The sequence below is a fragment of the Rhinatrema bivittatum genome, chromosome 8 (assembly GCF_901001135.1).
Source record: "Rhinatrema bivittatum chromosome 8, aRhiBiv1.1, whole genome shotgun sequence".
Taxonomy (NCBI): domain Eukaryota; kingdom Metazoa; phylum Chordata; class Amphibia; order Gymnophiona; family Rhinatrematidae; genus Rhinatrema; species Rhinatrema bivittatum.
Window position 1 is genome coordinate 221332873 of NC_042622.1, and position 16978 is coordinate 221349850.

Sequence of the window (16978 nt, forward strand, 5' to 3'; positions counted from 1 at the left end):
TCTCAGGAGCAGACCATTCAGGCAGGACACGAAGCCATGGTGGCATACAGCGCTGATGCCTTGTATGACCTGCTTCGGACATCAGCCCACTCCATGGTGGCAGCTGACTCGTCCCGCTGCCTACTTTGGTTGAGAAACTGGTCGGCCGACATCTCCTCTAAAGCTCAGTTGGGCTCTTTGCCATTTAAGGGCAAATTGCTGTTCGGAAAGGAACTGGAAGATATGATCCAATCCTTGGGTGAAAACAAGGTCCACCACTTGCCGGAGGATAAGCCTAGACCCAGGGGTACCTTCCCTTCCTAGTCTCGTTTCCGGGGAAAATCGTAGATTCCGAGCTTCTCGTTCGTCTGGGTCCTTCTCCAGACATTCTACAGGCAGGCAGCAATCATGGTCTCAGTCCTTTCGTGACCATAGGTTCGAAAGATCCGGGGCCTCTCAATCCACAGGAGGAGTCAAATCCTTTCAATGAAATGCGGCTGGTCCGTTCCACTGGTGGGAGGCAGACTGTCTCAATTTTACGAGGAATGGGCCAAGTTATCGTCGGATCAATGGGTCCTCACAGTGATAAGTCAAGGCTACGCTTTAAATTTTGCTCAGCGCCTTTGGGGATCGCGTCTTAATCTCCCCTTTCCTAGCATGTAGCCAGATGGACTCAGGACCAATGGGTATTGTGCTTTTCTGCTAGCAGATGAGAGATGAAGTCAGATTTCAAAGCTGATGTCACCCTTGCAGTAACCTCAGCTCTTCAGTATCTCTCCATCTCCTAGCAGATGCGGACACTATCCTACAAACTAGAATAGTGTTAAGAATTGCAGCAAAGAAAAACAAAATTTACCTTAAGAAGATCGAGCCCTGCTCTCCTGAGGTGATACTAAGGGTCCCTCCCCCCAGTCGAGAATTCCTGAGGTTGATCTCAGATATCCCTCAGAGGTGTGCCTTGGTCCGGTAGCCGGTTCCCGGCATAGACCTAGCCCCCAGTGTGGCTGAAAGGCAGCGGGTGCAGAAACGAGTGCGACGGTGAAGGTAATTCCCTCTCCCCCCGCAGCTGGAGACCATCCGACACACGATTGGTAAGCGCCGAGGCTAGGTAATAAAAAATCTTTAAATTCAGGTATCCGGTCTCCAGAGCTCGGATTGCCATTCCGAATCCGTCCCCGGTGAGGTTAGAAGGGAGCACCAATCGGGTTGAGCAGCCTTGGTTGGGCTAGGCCCTGATCCGGTGCAAGGGTCCACACATGTGGAGACCCATGGGGGGGCGCCATCTTACACGTGGCGGTCGTCGGTGCCATCTTCCCTTCTCGACCGGCGGTACGCACAGGGCAGACCGGGCGGCCGATGTGCCTAACTTGCGTGCGCACAACAGAGCGCACCTGGGCGCATATCTACACGCACAGCCGCACTTACAACTGCACTCACGCAAACACATAGAGACAATGGCACAGGCACCCAAGAAGGCCAGAAGGCACTCTCTTTGCACACCCTTCCACATAAGAGTCACGCAGCCTGAATTGGAGTCCTGCCTGTGTCAATATTGCGAAGAAGCCCAGGGGGAACCAAAGTCTGGCCCCTTATTGTCGGGAGATGGTTCCAGAACTACTGATGATAGCTCCCCGGACCTATGCATCTCCGAGATGCCTTCCCTACAGGAGAGCACCTCTGGTGCCCCTACTCCGATTCCCCCTGGGGTTAACATGGACCCAGGGACCTTCTCCTGGTTGGAATTTTTCCAAGGGCTGCAAGCCTTCATTCATGCGCAATCAGCCCCAGCCTCGCCCCAGGTTCAACCCCTGCCGGAAGCACAAGATCCTCCCGGCCCGGCTCGGATGCCTCGAAACATGCCTTGCTTAACCAAGAACTTTCCTAACAGGGACCCAGAAACCTCAGATGATGAGTAACTCCCTGGAAGAAGGAGAAATCCCTCCAGGAATGGAACCATACCGAACCATGCTTCGCTTCTTTCACAAGGACGAATTACCAGCTCTGGTTTCCCAGACTCTAAAGACGCTGGGTATTCCTGGCACTGACCCTATGGCGGAACCAAAGAAAAACCCCATCTTGTTGTCCCTTCGTTAGGCCTCATGCTACTTCCCAATGACGGAAGCCATCTAGGAACTGGTTGACCTGGAATGGGATGCCCCAGAGGCCAGCTTCAAAAGTGATTGGACTTTGGAAGCCCTGTACCGTCTAGAACCAGCGACCAAGGAAACGCCTGCGTTTCCCGAAAGTGGACGCTATGGTCTGTGCCGTCTCAAAGCAAACGATTCCTGTTGAGGGAGGGGCTGCATTGGAGGACACTCAAGACAGACGATTGGAATCCATCCTTAAGCAGGCCTTCGACGCAACAGCAATGACACTGCAGATTGCTTCCTGCTGCGCACTGGTGGCATGTTCCTGCTTGCTCCTCTCGAGAGAGGCAAATAATTCCGGAACATATACTGGTGAGATGATGGAACCTGCAGCAGCCTTCCTCATGGACGCAAGCTCAGTCCTGGTGCACACCTCAGCCAGGGGCATTGCCTCAGTAGTGGCAGCCAGAAGACAACTATGGCTACGGAATTGGTCTGCGGATGCAACATCTAAAGCAAATCTCACAAGAATGCCTTTTAAAGGATCTCTCTTGTTAAGCGAATTGGAGAAGCTAGCCAGCAAATGGGGCAAATCCCCAGTGCCTCGGCTACCGGAAGATAGCGTCCCTCCCCCAGAAGAACCAAGGGCAGAGGATCGCAGCGCTTTAGACTCTACAGGAACTCGCAGGTCCAGGCACTCGTCTCTCCGGAAGGTCCCAGCCCTTTCTGAACAGACAGACCAAGAGGGGAGCAGGCCCGGGGGCAGGCTCCAGCCGTGCTCCACAATGAGAATGGGCTGACCCATCTACAGGAAGAAGATATAGGGGACCAACTTGCCCTCTTCTACCAAAGATGAGTCGAGATAACGTCGGACAAATGGGTTCTAAACATCATTCGAGAAAGTTACTCTCTGGAGTTCCGCAGCATCCCTCGAGACAAATTTATGATGTCACCCTGCCACTCCCACTCCAAGAGACTAGCAGTAGAAACCACTCTAACAAGACTACTCAGTCTGAAGGCAATAACTCCGGTTCCCACACCCCAAAAAAATACGGGGCGCTATTCCATCTTTTATCGTTCCCAAGAAGGAAGGATCATTCCAGTCCATCTTGGATCTCAAGAATGTCAACCGTCATCTGCGGATTCTACACTTCCGCATGGAAACTCTTCGTTCCGTAATAATGGCAGTACAACCGGGAGATTTTGTAACCCCCCTGGACCTTTCCGAAGCCTACCTTCACATCCCAGTCCATCAGGATCACCAGCGCTTTGCGATACTGGGTCACCATTACCAGTTCTGAGCACTACACTTTGGCCTAGCAACCACTCCCAGAACCTTCACCAAAATCATGGTGGTCGTGGCAGCGACACTGAGGAAGGAAGGGATCTTGGTACACCCTTACCTGGACGATTGGCTAATCAGGGCAAAGTCTTTGGAAGAGAGCCGGCAGGTGACCAGCAGAGTCAAGAGCCTACTGCAGGAACTCATTTGGGTCGTGAACACGGGCAAAGCAGTCTGCAGCTCTCTCAATCTCTAGAGTACCTGGGGGCCCGTTTCGACACCAAACAGAACAAAGTCTTCCTCCCTTCTCCGAGAAGGAAACTGATGGAACAATTACGACGATTGATGACCAATGCACGCCCCAAGGTATAGGATTATCTTCAAGTCCTCGGCCTAATTGCATCAACCCTGGAGGTCGTCCCTTGGGCAAGGGCCCATATGTAACCGCTCCAGCGCTCCTTACTGTCACAGTGGAACGCACAGTCCCAGGACTATTCAATTCGCCTCCAACTACCAGCAGAGGTATGTTCTCAGCTCCAGTGGTGGCTATAGGAAGACCACCTAAGCAGAGGAGTAAGCCTATCCCCACCGAACTGGATCTTGCTCACCACGGATACGAGCCTGCGAGGGTGGGGAACTCGTTGTCAGGAACTGACGGCCCAGGGACAATGGAACATAAACTGCCTGGAAGCTCAAGCAGTCAGACTAGCGTGCCTGCGATTTAGCCACAGACTCCGTGACAAAGCAATTCGAGTAATGTCGGACAACGCTACAACGGTTGCTTACATCAACCGCCAGGGAGGAACCAAGAGCCAGTAGGTGTCTCTGGAGATAGACCCCCCTCATGGCATGAGTTAAACCTACAAGGGATCTCGGCCTCCCACATCGCAGGAAGACAACGTCTCAGCAGACTTCCTCAGCAGAGAGAGCCTGAACCTGGGGGAATGGACGCTGTCGACCACAGCCTTCCAACTGATAGTAAATCGCTGGGGCCTCCCAGCCATGGATCTACTGGCCACCCATCTCAGTGCCCAAGTCCCCAGGTTCTTCAGCCACAGACGAGAGCCACAATCCCAAGGAATTGACGCTCTCGTCCAGACTTGGCCAGAGGAAGACCCCCCCCTCCCCCCATGGTCACTACTGGGCAGGGTCATATGCAAGAAAGAACATCACAGGGGACTAGTTCTGCTAGTGGCCCCGTATTGGCCAAGACGACCATGGTACGCAGACATGCAAAGACTCCTTGCGGGGAACCCTCTGTGCCTACCTCCGCACAAGGACCTTCTCTGGCAGGGCCAGATTGTCCATGAAGATCGGTCTCGATTCTCTCTTACAGTCTGGCCCTTGAGAGGACTTGCCTGAAGAAGCTCAGTTACTCAAAGGCTGTGATTGACACCCTGCTCCGAGCACGCACGTTTTCCACATCCCTGTCATACATACGGATCTGGAGAGTATTCGAAGCCTGGTGTGAGGACCGCGGGATTCTCCTGCGGACAGCCAAGATTCCCATGATTCTGGAGTTCCTACAGGACGGTATGAAGAAGGGGTTGTCACTCGACTCCCTCAAGGTTCAAGTAGCCGCACTGGCCTGCTTCAGAGCCAAAGTGGGTGGTATCTGGCTATCAACCCATCTGGATTTGTCCCGCTTCCTGAGAGGGGTTAAACAACTCCTACCACTGCTAAAGTGGCCGGTGCCTCTATGGAATCTCAATCTAGTATTAGACTTCCTACTGGAGCTTCCTTCAGACCAAAACGCGGTCTGTCACTATGCCTCTTAACATTGAAGACGGCATTCCTGGTGGCAATATGTTCAGCTCATCGCATCTCTGAGTTACAGGCACTATCCTGTCGGAACCGTTCCATAGGTTCACACCTGGAATCATACAACTGCGCACTGTTCCCTCCTTCCTACCGAAAGTGGTTTCCGAGTTTCACTTGAACCAAACCATCTTGCTACCATCTCCGGATGAACATAAGAACTCTGAAGACTCATGCCTTCTTCGCCATCTAAATGTCGGCAGACTCCTAGTGCGATACCTGGAAAGATCAGAACCGGTGCACAAAATGGACCGCTTGTTCGTTCTTCACAGTGAGAAGAAACAAGGAGAAGCGGCCTCGTGGGTGACCATAGCCCGCTGGATCAAAGAAATAATCAAGGCAGCCTACATAGAGGCAGGAAAGCCCTTATCTCTACAGGTTAAGGCTCATTCTACGAGGGCCCAGGCAGTCTCTTGGGCAGAAACCAAGCTGTTGTCGCCAGCCGAGATCTGTCGGGCGGCAACGTGATCCTCCATACACACCTTCTCCAGGTTCTACCGCCTGGATGTTCAGGCCCAAGAAGACACAGCCTTCGCAAGGGCAGTATTAAATGGGCCACGGACAGCCTCCCGCCTTGTCCAGGAGTAGCTTTTGTACATCCTATTGGTCTAAGTCCATCTGGCTACATGCTAGGAAATGGAGAAATAACTTACCTGATAATTTCGTTTTCCTTAGTGTAGACGGATGGACTCAGCATCCCACCCACGGCTGCCCTCAGAAAAGGAGAACCTTGGATAGCAAACCTCGAGACTAAGCAAATACTGGTAAGCTGTGGCCTACCCCTAGTTCAAGACACCCACAGTTTGTCCGGTGTTGGCATTAATTGGTCAAGTGCACTGGCAGTCTCCAGTTTGGAAATTAGTTGAACCAGTTCAAGTTTTACTCAAGTCTAATCAAGTTATTTAAGCAAAGATATATCCACAATGGCTTTTCGAAGAGAATACTGAAGAGCTGACGTTACTGCAGGGGTATATCTAGAGTGATGTCAGCTTTGAAATCTGACTCAGTCTCCCATCTGCTAGCAGAAGAGCACAATACCCATTGGTCCTAAGTCCATCTGTCTACACTAAGGAAAACGAAATTATCAGGTAAGTAATTTCTCCATTGCTCCTACGAAGAGAAATGCCAGGCGGTCAGGGACACTGTAAGGCGCCTGATCGATCTAGGTGCAATAGTTCCAGTTCCCCCCAAGGGATGGCACAAGGGCCGTTACTCCATTTACTTTGTGGTTCCAAAGAAGGACGGCACCTTCCGGCGCATACTAGACCTGAAGTGAGTCAATAGGTGCCTTCGTGTTCCACGATTTCACATGGAGACTCTGATCAGTCATCGCCTTGGTTCACAAGGGCAATTTCCTAGCGTCCCTCGATCTCACCAAAGCGTACTTACACATCTGCATCCGTCCAGACCACCAGATGTTCCTGCGATTCTCCGTGCTGGGCGATCATTTTCAATTTTGTGCTCTTCCCTTCGGCCTGGCTATGGCGCCCAGAACCTTTACCAAAATCATGATTGTAGTGGCGGAGCACCTGAGAAAAGGTTTTTTGTTTGTTTTTTTTGTGCATACCTATCTGGTCGACTGGCTGATTCAGGCAAAGTCTGAGGATCTCTGTCGTTCAGCGGTGAGCAGAGTGCTTCAGCTACTGCAGTCTCTCGGTTGGGTAGTCAATCCCGCCAAAAGCCACCTGACTCCTTCGCAGTCTTTGGAATTCCTGGGAGCTTTGTTCAATACACGGCGTGAAAGAGTCTCACCGAGGACCGCATTGTCAAACTGCAAGGACAGATTTGAGATTTGTTGTCCAAAAATCCTCCAAGAGTATGGGATTACTTGAGGGTCCTTGGTTCCATGGCTTCCACTCTAGAGTTAGTGTCATTGTCCTTTGCTCATATGAGACTCTGCAGTCAGCATTGCTTTCCCGCTGGAATCCCGTTTCCGAACAGTTTCACCTTCTTCCCCTTACGGATTCTGCTCGGTCCAGTCTTGACTGGCGGTTCCTCTCAGACCACTTGAACCGGGGTATGCCTCTGGAAGTGCCTGTCTGGACGATAATGACCACGGATGCCAGCCTCTCCGAGTGGGGAGCGGTCTGTCAAGACAAATTGGTACAGGGCCTCTGGTCGCTGGAAGAATCCAGTTGGTCAATCAACAGTCTGGAGACCAGAGCAGTGAGGTTGGTGTTGCAAGCCTTTCTGCCGCTTCTGCAGGGGAAATCGGTCAGAGTCCTGTCGGACAACGTGACAACGGTGGCTTATATCAATCGCCAAAGAGGAACTAAGAGCCAACCAGTGGCACTGGAAGCTCAGCTCCTGATTCGTTGGGGAGAGCACCATCTCGTCAGTATTGCAGCCTCTCACATTGCCGGGGTCAACAACGTTCAAGCCGACTTTCTCAGTCGCCACCGTCTTGATTCCGAAGAGTGGGAACTCTCCGCAGAAGCTTTCCAGATGATATGCGACACGTGGTCCAGACCAAGTATGGATCTCATGGCTACGTTCTGAAATGCCAAGGCTCTTCGTTTCTTCAGTCAGCACCGGGAGATGGGGGCGGAAGGAGTGGATGCCCTGGTTCTTCCTTGGCCGTCGGCAGTCCTCCTGTATGTGTTTCCACCCTGGCCATTGATCGGCAGAGTGCTTCAAAGAATAGAGACTCATCCGGGGGAAGTGGTGCTAATGGCGCCAGAGTGGCCGAGGTGTCCCTGGTTTGCGATCTAGACAACCTAGTGGTGGACGGCCCACTGCGGTTCAGAGAGTTGCCGAATCTTCTGCATCAGGGACCCGTTTGTTTGGATCGCTTCTGTCTCGCAGCATGGCTTTTGAGAGGCAATGTTTGAAGAGCAAAGGATACTCGGATGCTGTGATATCTACTCTTTTAAGGTCGTGAAAGACTTCTACCTCACTAGCTTATGTTAGAGTGTGGGGAATATTTGAGGCCTGGTGCATTCAACACAGCATAGATCCCACTCGGGTGGTGGTGGCTGATATTCTCTCCTTCTTGTAGGCGGGCCTCTCTAAGGGATTGTCCTGCAACTCGTTACGTGTGCAGGTAGCAGCTCTTGGATGTTTCCGTAGTAAGTTACGAGGAGTTTCCTTGGCCGCTCATCCTGACGTGGCGTGTTTTCTTAAAGGGGCGAATCATCTGCTTCCTCCGCTTAAAAGGCCTTGTCCATCGTGGAATTTGAACTTAGTTCTTAAAGCTCTATGTAACATGCTGTTCGAGCCCATAAAAAGGGCTACTTTGAAGGATCTTACTTTAAAGGTGTCCTTTCTCGTGGCCATTTATTGGGCTCGCAGAAAGTCGGAACTTCAAGCGTTGTCTTGCAGGGAGACCTTTTTGAGGATTATAGATTCGGGAGTTTCCTTGCGGACAGTTCTTTCCTTTCTTCCAAAAGTGGTATCTTCTTTCCACTTGAATCAGTCCGTGGAACTTCCATCGTTCTCTGGTTTGGATCCTCCTGATCCCCACTCCACTGATTTACGAAGATTCGATATCTGTCGGGCCCTGTTGCGTTATTTGGAGGTCACAAATAGTTTTCGCATGTCAGACCATTTATTTGTGCTCTGGAGTGGTCCCAGGAGAGGTCATGAAGCATCTAGGGCTACTATAGCCTGTTGGTTAAAAGAGGCCATTGGATCAGCGTACCTCTTTCTGGGTCGTCCCTTCCCGGAGGGTCTCCGAGTGCATTCTACATGTTCACAGGCAGCCTCGTTGGCTGAGTGCCAACAAATTTCGCCGCATGAGATTTGTAGAGCGGCGACTTTGAAATCTCTGCACACCTTTGCTCGTCATTACCGATTGGATGTGCACGCTCCAGACTCTGGGAGATTTGGTGAAGATGTAATCCGAGCAGGAGTCTCAAGGTTCCACCCCGGGTAGGAGAGCTCTGGTACATCCCAGGAGTCTGGACTGATCCGGGTACGTACAGGGAAAGGAAAATTAGTTCTTACCTGCTAATTTTCGTTCCTGTAGTACCACGGATCAGTCCAGAGTCCCGCCCTTTTCAGTGCAGGGATAACAGAGAGTCCGCTCGTTCAGTTCTTGGTTAATTTGCTCTGCAGATAAGTGTTTGCATAATTTGAACCTTTTTATTGATGTTTTACAATCTTGTTATGGACTCTGCTGCCGTTTGGGTTAGTTAGCCTAGCTTCTATGGAATTGAACCCCAGTTACAGCAGATAGTTAAGTAGGGTTTTGGATCATTCTGCTTCGATACGTTGAAATACTGATGGACTGTAGGTGGCACCTCAGGGTTTAGGACAGAGTCTGCCAAAACCTTTCTGTCTCGATCTGCTGGAGTGGAGGCAAAACCCAAAAGTCTGGACTGATCCGTGGTACTACAGGAATGAAAATTATCAGGTAAGAACTAATTTTCCTTTGTTTACTCTTTCAAAAAGTTCAAAGACTAGGGGATATTCAATGAAGTTACTAAGTAATACATTTAAGATAGAAAATTTTTTTTTTTTTTTTACTCGGTGCATAATTAAACTCTGGAATTTGTTGCCAGAGGATGTGGTGAAAGCTGTTAGTTTAACTGGGTTTAAAAAAGATGTGGACAAGTTCCTGGGGAAAAACGTCCATAGATTTGGGGACATCCCCTGCTTATCCCTGGGATAAACAGCATGGAATCTATCGACCTTTTGGGATCCTGCCGGGAACTGGTGACCTGGATTGGCCACGGTTGGAAACAGGATACTGGGCCTGATGGACCTTTGTTCTGATCCAGTATGGCAAATCTTATATTTTCCACCGGGCTCTGGGGCTGGCTGTAGGAGTTTAGAATGAGGCGTGTCTGTGCTGAGTGTTCCTAAAGATTGAAAGTGAGGTAGGAGGACAGTGTGTTCTCCATCTGCCTCTGCTCTTTAGGAAGAGCCTTGGACATAAGACCAGAGCCTGGTCTCATTAAAACAGCGCACTGCTCCACTTACCTACCAATTGGGACGGATAACTCTCTTACATATTTTCATGCTCTCTTCCTGCTGTATGTGTGCTCTTGAATCTTAGATCTTTATCTTTTTTTTTTCTATCCTTTGTATTTGGTTTCCTTGACCCATATGAAGCTTTTTTTTTTTTTTTTTTTTTGCTGGGGGACTTTTGGGGTGTTTGTAAAATAAGATATGACGTGGGTTGAGGCTTTGCTGGTGGTGGAGAGGTGGAAGAGTTGGGATGTGGCTTCTGATGTGCTGTGTCTGTTCCAACCAGGAGTACGTGTGGGAGGCTTCCCATTACCTTGTTCAGAAGGTTTTCAGTGGCCTTAAGGAAATGTTTTCTGGAATTAGAGAAATTCAGGTAAATTCCTTTGCTCTTTCTGCATAGAATCTCTGGTATGAGAGCCAGGGCTAGAAATGGTGCTCCAGAGCACTCAGCTGAATTTTTTTGTTTCCAGCTCTGGCTCACACAGAGTGCCCGGATGATAGCAAAGTCTGGCAGCACTGTGGAGTGGATCACACCGCTTGGGCTTCCTATTGTGCAGCCCTATCATCGCAGCAAGAGTGCATCGGTAAGTGCCGTTCCTCTCAAGGGACCTGCCACCTGCACCACCAAAGTTAGATGCTCTCAAAATCAGGTACAGTTCTGTCAACTCATAGGGCACCCCTGATCTCTCCCCCCTCCCTCCCACTACAAGGGCACTTTGAAGGGTTCTCCGTGGAGACAGATCAGTGGGTTGCGGTGAAGAAGCAGAAAAATAATGGCAGCTTAATAATATGATTGAACTGATTAGACCTGTGGAAACAGCCAAGGCTGTTGGAATTCTAATATAGGTCAAAGGTCAGCATTAGGCTTTGCTTCTGCTTTCTGGGCTTAACTTACAAGATATCATATAACCTTCAAGAATTCAGAATTAACATGACTGAGATAAGAGTATTAACCAGTTAGGAGGAGGAGAAGTATAAAATCTATTGCACAACTTCAGAGCTTTGAGCTCTGTGCGTACTTTACTTTGGTGTGGTACTATGTATTGCTCCTAAGAAATCTGATGTAGTAAAGAATTTCTCTTTGCCACCTGTCTGGGTTCAGTGCTTATTCCAGCAGTGGGACAGAGCCCACAATACCTTGTGCTCCCTCTGCCTGCTGTGTCTGGATGCAGCTGATAATCAGCTTGAATGGAGGGATGCACGCTCTCCTCCCTTGCTGAAAGACAGGATGGTGTGGGCTTTGTGTGCTCTGTCCCTTACAATCCTTTCTCTCTGTCTCTCCTCAGTTTTATAGCAATCTCCAGAATGTGTCCCTGCAAGTGACATCTGATGCCAGTGAGTAAGTGCCATGATCCACTTCCACTTTCTCTAGGATTCCTCTCAGCTCCTGTTTGTAGTCACTTTTGCTGGGTCAGGATTGGCTTCTGACCATGGCTTTTAAACACATTTGGCACAATTTGGTATATTTGCTACAAAGAGTCCAAACTCTTACTGTTGGTAATTAGGACCAGGAAATCTCTCTCTCAAACTATTTCCTCCTGTTCCTCCTCTCTGATTGCCAGAAGACTTCAGACTGTTCTAACTCTCAAGGCACACAAGCATCTGTCGGGTAGAAACTGCCTGTGGCATTTTCTCTCTGTCCCATCATAGATAGGGGTCCACTCTAGCCATAGTTCAGCAAACTAGAAGAGCCAACCTGCTCTAGGACTGTAACTAATGTCCTCCTCTCTGCCCTGACCTGGAGCTGTAACTAATGCCCGTCTCTGTGCACTGACCTGTCTTGGACCTATGGAGTTGTTATCCTCGTCTCTGTGAACATAGTCCCCCTTCTTTCTCCCTTGACCTGATCTGGGATTGTGGAACTAATGTTCTTCTCTGTCGCCTACTGCAGGAAACCGGATACTGTGAAGCAGAAAAATGCTTTTCCACCCAATTTCATTCACTCGCTGGACTCCACACACATGATGCTGACCGCTCTACAGTGTCACAGGTCCATACCAAGACCTGGAAGCTTTGACATTCTAGGGAGAGAGAAATATAACAAGAAAGGAAAGGAGGTGGAGAGGCGATAGAAGAGAGAGTGCAAATGGGGTAGGCTGGAAGGGGCGCTGTTGAGTTGGCTTGGCTGAAGATACTTTGCAGACGTTGCGGAGAGTTGGTTGTAAGGTGATGGTAAGAGATGATTCAGCTGCAGAATTTGAGCCTCACTGTCTTGCTGTCCTCACTGGGTCACTCAGAGGACAAAAGGAAGAAGTCTGCAGGTGAACATGGGAAATGAAGCAGAGTGGGCCGGCTCTCAGCATGGCCTTCTGATGCAGTTTGTATTATGGAGACAAGCCTGCCAGCTTTCCAGTGTTCTACAAGAGGGTTTGAGAGCTGGAGCCATCAGGGGATGGGGTAAGAGATGGCAGGAGGAGATGGAGTGTCTGTGTGGCCGGGGAGGGGGGGGGGGGGTGATCTGGAGTAGGCAGTCGATGCTGATAATTCCTTCTGTCTCTGGCAAGGTGGGAGTCAGTGTGATAGCAGGTGAAGGGGGTGGTGTTTTGGAGGTGAGACTCTGGTGCTGGTAGCAGGGGAAGGGGGGGAACATTCAGTGTTGACACTTATCTCTCTTGCAGGCAGGGACTGACCTTTGTGTCTGTCCATGATTGCTTCTGGACTCATGCTCTCACTGTGGATATTATGAACCAGGTAATGGAGAGAACAAACCTCATTAATCCCCTCCTGTTATCTGCAAAACTGATGCTTCACGCCCCTTGCCTCCCTGCCCCATCTTTATTCACCTCCATCCTCTGTTGCTTTTCTTCTCCCTTCCGCTGTTGCCTTGCACTCACCCCTACCCCTGTTTTCCCTCACTTCCGTCCTCTGCTTCCCAGCCCCCTTCCTTTGCCCACCTCCTTCTGCTTATCCCATCCCCCTTTCCTCATTCCCTCATGCTCTGGTCCCCTCATTCATCCTCTTCTGAGTGAGATGCTTGCTTCCCATCAGCCAACACCTGTTGAAGGAATTATCATTTCCTGTTCGTACCCCAGATCAGTCCAGACAAGTGGGTTTACGCATCCCTACCAGCAGATGGAGGCAGAGAACAAAACTTTGAGGTACTGCTACATAACCGAGAGTGCCACCTGCATTCTCTCAGTATTTCTCTGTCTCCAGCAGATGGTAGAGGTGCAGATCTGCAGACCGGAGTTTATTAAAAAAAACAAAAAACCATTGAATAAGAGAGAGCAGTTCCCTGTATGTACCAGGATCAGTCCAGGACACCTGGGTTGTGACTCCGCACCAGTAGGTGGAGACAGAGCAAAACTTGTGGGTGTGAGTCATATATGACCCTGTGCCAGCCACAGCCCCTCAGTCTTACTCTGTCTCCAGTAGGTGGTGCATGTGCAGTCACAGCCTCTGCCTGCACTGATTCTGTTAGTTAGTCAGGTTTTTCTTTGGATTTTCCTTTCAATTGAATTTTCCTTTTAAAGTTGTATTTTTAGTGAGTGAAGTCCTGTCCGCCCTGCCTCCCAGGGGGGTTGCGAGGTTCTGAGGGGACCACCCCCCCTGGTTGAGGCCGCTGCTAGGGTCGAGGACCCGGCTTTCTAGTAGCAGCGCAAGGGGTGACACCGGGGAGCCCGGTTCACTCACCCCTCCTGCAACAGGGCTCCAGGACCGTGGACAGCGTGAAGTTAAAAAAAAAAAAAAAAAAAAAACCAAAAAAAAACAGGTTTGGTTTTATTTCTTGTGCCGGCTCTCTGTTTTCTCTAGCGCTGCCGCTCCGGTCAGTCGGGGGGGAGGCGCCGATCGCGGGGGGGCTGGCGCGGATTTGATTTTTCTTTTTCTCGGCCTGTCAGCCGCGTTGCGCCTCAGTCTCGCCGCGTTTCGCCGCCATGCCGTGTGGTTCTTCGTGCCGGGCCTGTGGCTCGGTGCGCGCGCGGCTCTCGAGGGACGGCCTGTGTTTTTTTTTTTTTCTTTCTTGCGTTCCGGGCGAAGAAGGATCGTCGGGGGTGCCTCGGGGGGCCCGTTCCCGGGCCTCGCGATCGCCGACGCGCGGCGGTGCCTCAGCTGAGAGGCAGCAGGACCTCTTCCCACTAAGCGCGGGAGTGGCGGCCATCTTGGCCACAGGCTAAGAAATCGCGCGGAAACCGGTAGGGACCGTGGCCTTGCCTCCCACATTTTCCCCACAGTTGGGGCCTGACGGGGGGGCGTCGCTCCGGGGGGGTCTCGATCTCGGGAGGGCTCCGGAGACGATTCCTCCGAATCGGGTTCATTTTCAGATGTTTTTGCGCTGCTTTTGCGTAAGGTGCTTAAATGCAAGCGTAGCAAGCGCAAACACAAGGAAGCCCCTGGGGGGGCCCCGGTAAGCGCGCCCCGAAGCAGCGGAAGGCTAAGGATGTCGGGGGGTTCCGACAGCCCCCGCGGGGGAGGCGGCCTCCGCGGGGCGCCCCACAGGAGTCCGATTCGGAACTTTCCTCCGCGACGGACACGGATTTCTCAGAGGAGCCCCCGAGGGGGGCCGAGGAGATGGCGGGGGACGGCTCCTCTCAGCCCGGTGGGGGCAAAGGAGCACAGCCGGCGGACGGGGATGATCCCAAGGGGGTCCGCCTATTCCGAAGTGAAGAACTGTCCCCCTTAATCCCGGCCATCCTCCAGGAACTAGGAATTGAGGCTCCGCCGGTGGTGGTCCGGCAGGAGGCCAACAGGGTCTCGGTTCTCCTCGGTCTCACGGGACCGGCGGTGGCGTTTCCTTTTCACTTCTCATCGATATTTTGTTTAAAGAATGGGATACGCTGGAGCTGGGATTGAAGGTCAGTAAGGCCACGGATAAGCTTTATCCGCTCCCGGAGGACGCGCTGGAGCTGCTCAGACTTCCAAAAGTGGACTCTGCAGTCTCGGCGGTGACGAAGAGGTCCACCATTCCGGTCACGGGAGCGACGGCTCTCAGGGACATCCAGGACAGGAAGCTGGAAGTGCAGCTTCAGAAGATTTCGAGATGTCCGCCCAGGGGGTGCGGGCCGCTATCTGCACTAACTTCGCGATGCGATGAGCCCAGGTCCTGCAGGCGAACGCTGGTCTGTCACCGGAAGAGGCGTCGCAGGCTGATCGTTTAGAGGCAGCGATAGCATACGGAGCGGATGCCCTCCCTGATCTATTGCGTACCTCTGCCAGGTCCATGGTGGCGGCCGTCTCGGTACGTCGTCTCTTGTGGCTGCGGAACTGGGCAGTGGATGGCTCATCTAAAGCTCACCTCGGAGCCCGGCCGTTCAAAGGGAAATTGTTGTTCGGCAAGGACTTAGATGACCTGATGGTGTCCCCGGGGGAGAACAGGGCCTTCAAACTGCCCGAGGATAGGTTCAGAGCGCGGTCCTCGTTTTCCTCCAGACCCCGGTTCCGCGGTTCCAGGAAGTCGCGTCCCCCTCGTTCCTCAGGACCTTCGTATCGATCTTCTTCTTCACGGACTCCTCAGTGGCAGCATCCTTTCGGGGGAAGCGGTTCGGTAGACCAGGGGGAGCCCTGACCGGAGGGGGTCCCAAGGCTTCCCAATGAAGTGCGGTCAGCCCGTTCCTCGCCGCAACCTCGGCGCGTGACCCCAAATGTCGGGGCGCGGCTAACGTTGTTTCTTGAGGAATGGGCCAGGGTGACGTCGGAACAGTGGGTCCTCGATGTGAGAGAACACGGTTACGCGTTGGATTTCTTTCGTACCCCGGCGGCCAAGTTCCTCATCTCCCCTTGCAAGGCTCCGGAGAAGTAGGATGCGGTGCTAGGCACCATCCGACGCTTGGAAAGCTTAGGAGCTATGGTTCCAGTCCCAAGCCATCAGCACGGAGAAGGCCGTTACCCCATTTACTTCATCGTACCAAAGAAGGACGGCACGTCCAGACCGATCCTGGACCTCAAAGGCGTGAACAAATGTCTACGTGTCCCTCACTTCACGATGGAAACAATTCGTTCGGTCATTGCTTCGGTGCGGCCGGGCGAATTCCTGGCTTCCCTAGATCTCACGGAGGCGTACCTTCACGTGGGCATTCGGCCGGCGTTCCAGCAGTTCCTGCGGTTCTGCATCCTGGGGCGGCATTATCAGTTCCGGGCGCTGCCGGTTGGTCTCGCGACGGCTCCTCGCCCGTTCACGAAAGTGATGGTGGTAGTGGCGCAGCGGCGGCGCGCAGGCTTCCTGGTTCATCCTTACCTGGACGATTGGTTGATTCGCGCAAAGTCCGAGGAACAGTGCCAGTGGGCAGTAACCAGAGTCCTACAGGTTGTGCAGTCTCTAGGCTGGGTAATCAATTTTGCAAAGAGTCAGCTAGTTCCGAACCGGACCCTAGAATACCTGGGAGCTGTCTTCGTCACGAAACAGGGCAAAGTGTTCCTCTCCCAGGAACGCAGGTGCAAGCTGCAGTCTCAGGTCCGGAGGTTACTGTCTCTTCACACTCCTCGAGTCAGCGATTACCTGACGGTTCTGGGCTCCATGGCTTCAACACTCGCACTGGTTCCCTGGGGCGTTCGCTCATCTGCGGCCGTTGCAGTCGTCTTTACTATCCCGATGGAAGCCTGTCTCGGAGGAGTTCTTCCTGCCTCTTCCACTCGAGGGACAGGCGAGATCCAGTCTCCGTTGGTGGCTCGATTCCAAGCATCTGTCCTGTGGGGTGTCCCTGGTGGTACCCGATTGGACGGTGGTGACCACGGACACCAGTCTTTCCGGCTGGGGAGCAGTTTTTTGCCGAGGGAGGTCAGTCCAAGGCCTGTGGTCAGCGTCAACCGTCTAGAGACCAGAGCGGTCCGTCTGGCGCTGAAGGCTTTCTTGCTGTTGGCAAGGGGACAGGCGGTCCGAGTGTTATCGGACCACGCGACCACCGTGGCCTACATCAATCGTCAAGGAGGGACAAGGAGTCCTCAAGTGGCGGTGGAGGCGCAGCTC

General features: G+C 52.1%; 1 protein-coding gene across 1 annotated transcript in view; it reads left to right on the top strand.

The window, feature by feature from the left end:
- The window catches only part of POLRMT (RNA polymerase mitochondrial), a 77468-nt gene that overhangs the window by 38946 nt on the left and 21544 nt on the right, over nucleotides 1-16978 (top strand). Inside the window, 5 exon segments of the mRNA XM_029613590.1 lie at nucleotides 10364-10450; nucleotides 10548-10661; nucleotides 11364-11416; nucleotides 11969-12067; nucleotides 12696-12768. Of these exon segments, the coding sequence (XP_029469450.1) occupies nucleotides 10364-10450; nucleotides 10548-10661; nucleotides 11364-11416; nucleotides 11969-12067; nucleotides 12696-12768 (426 nt within the window).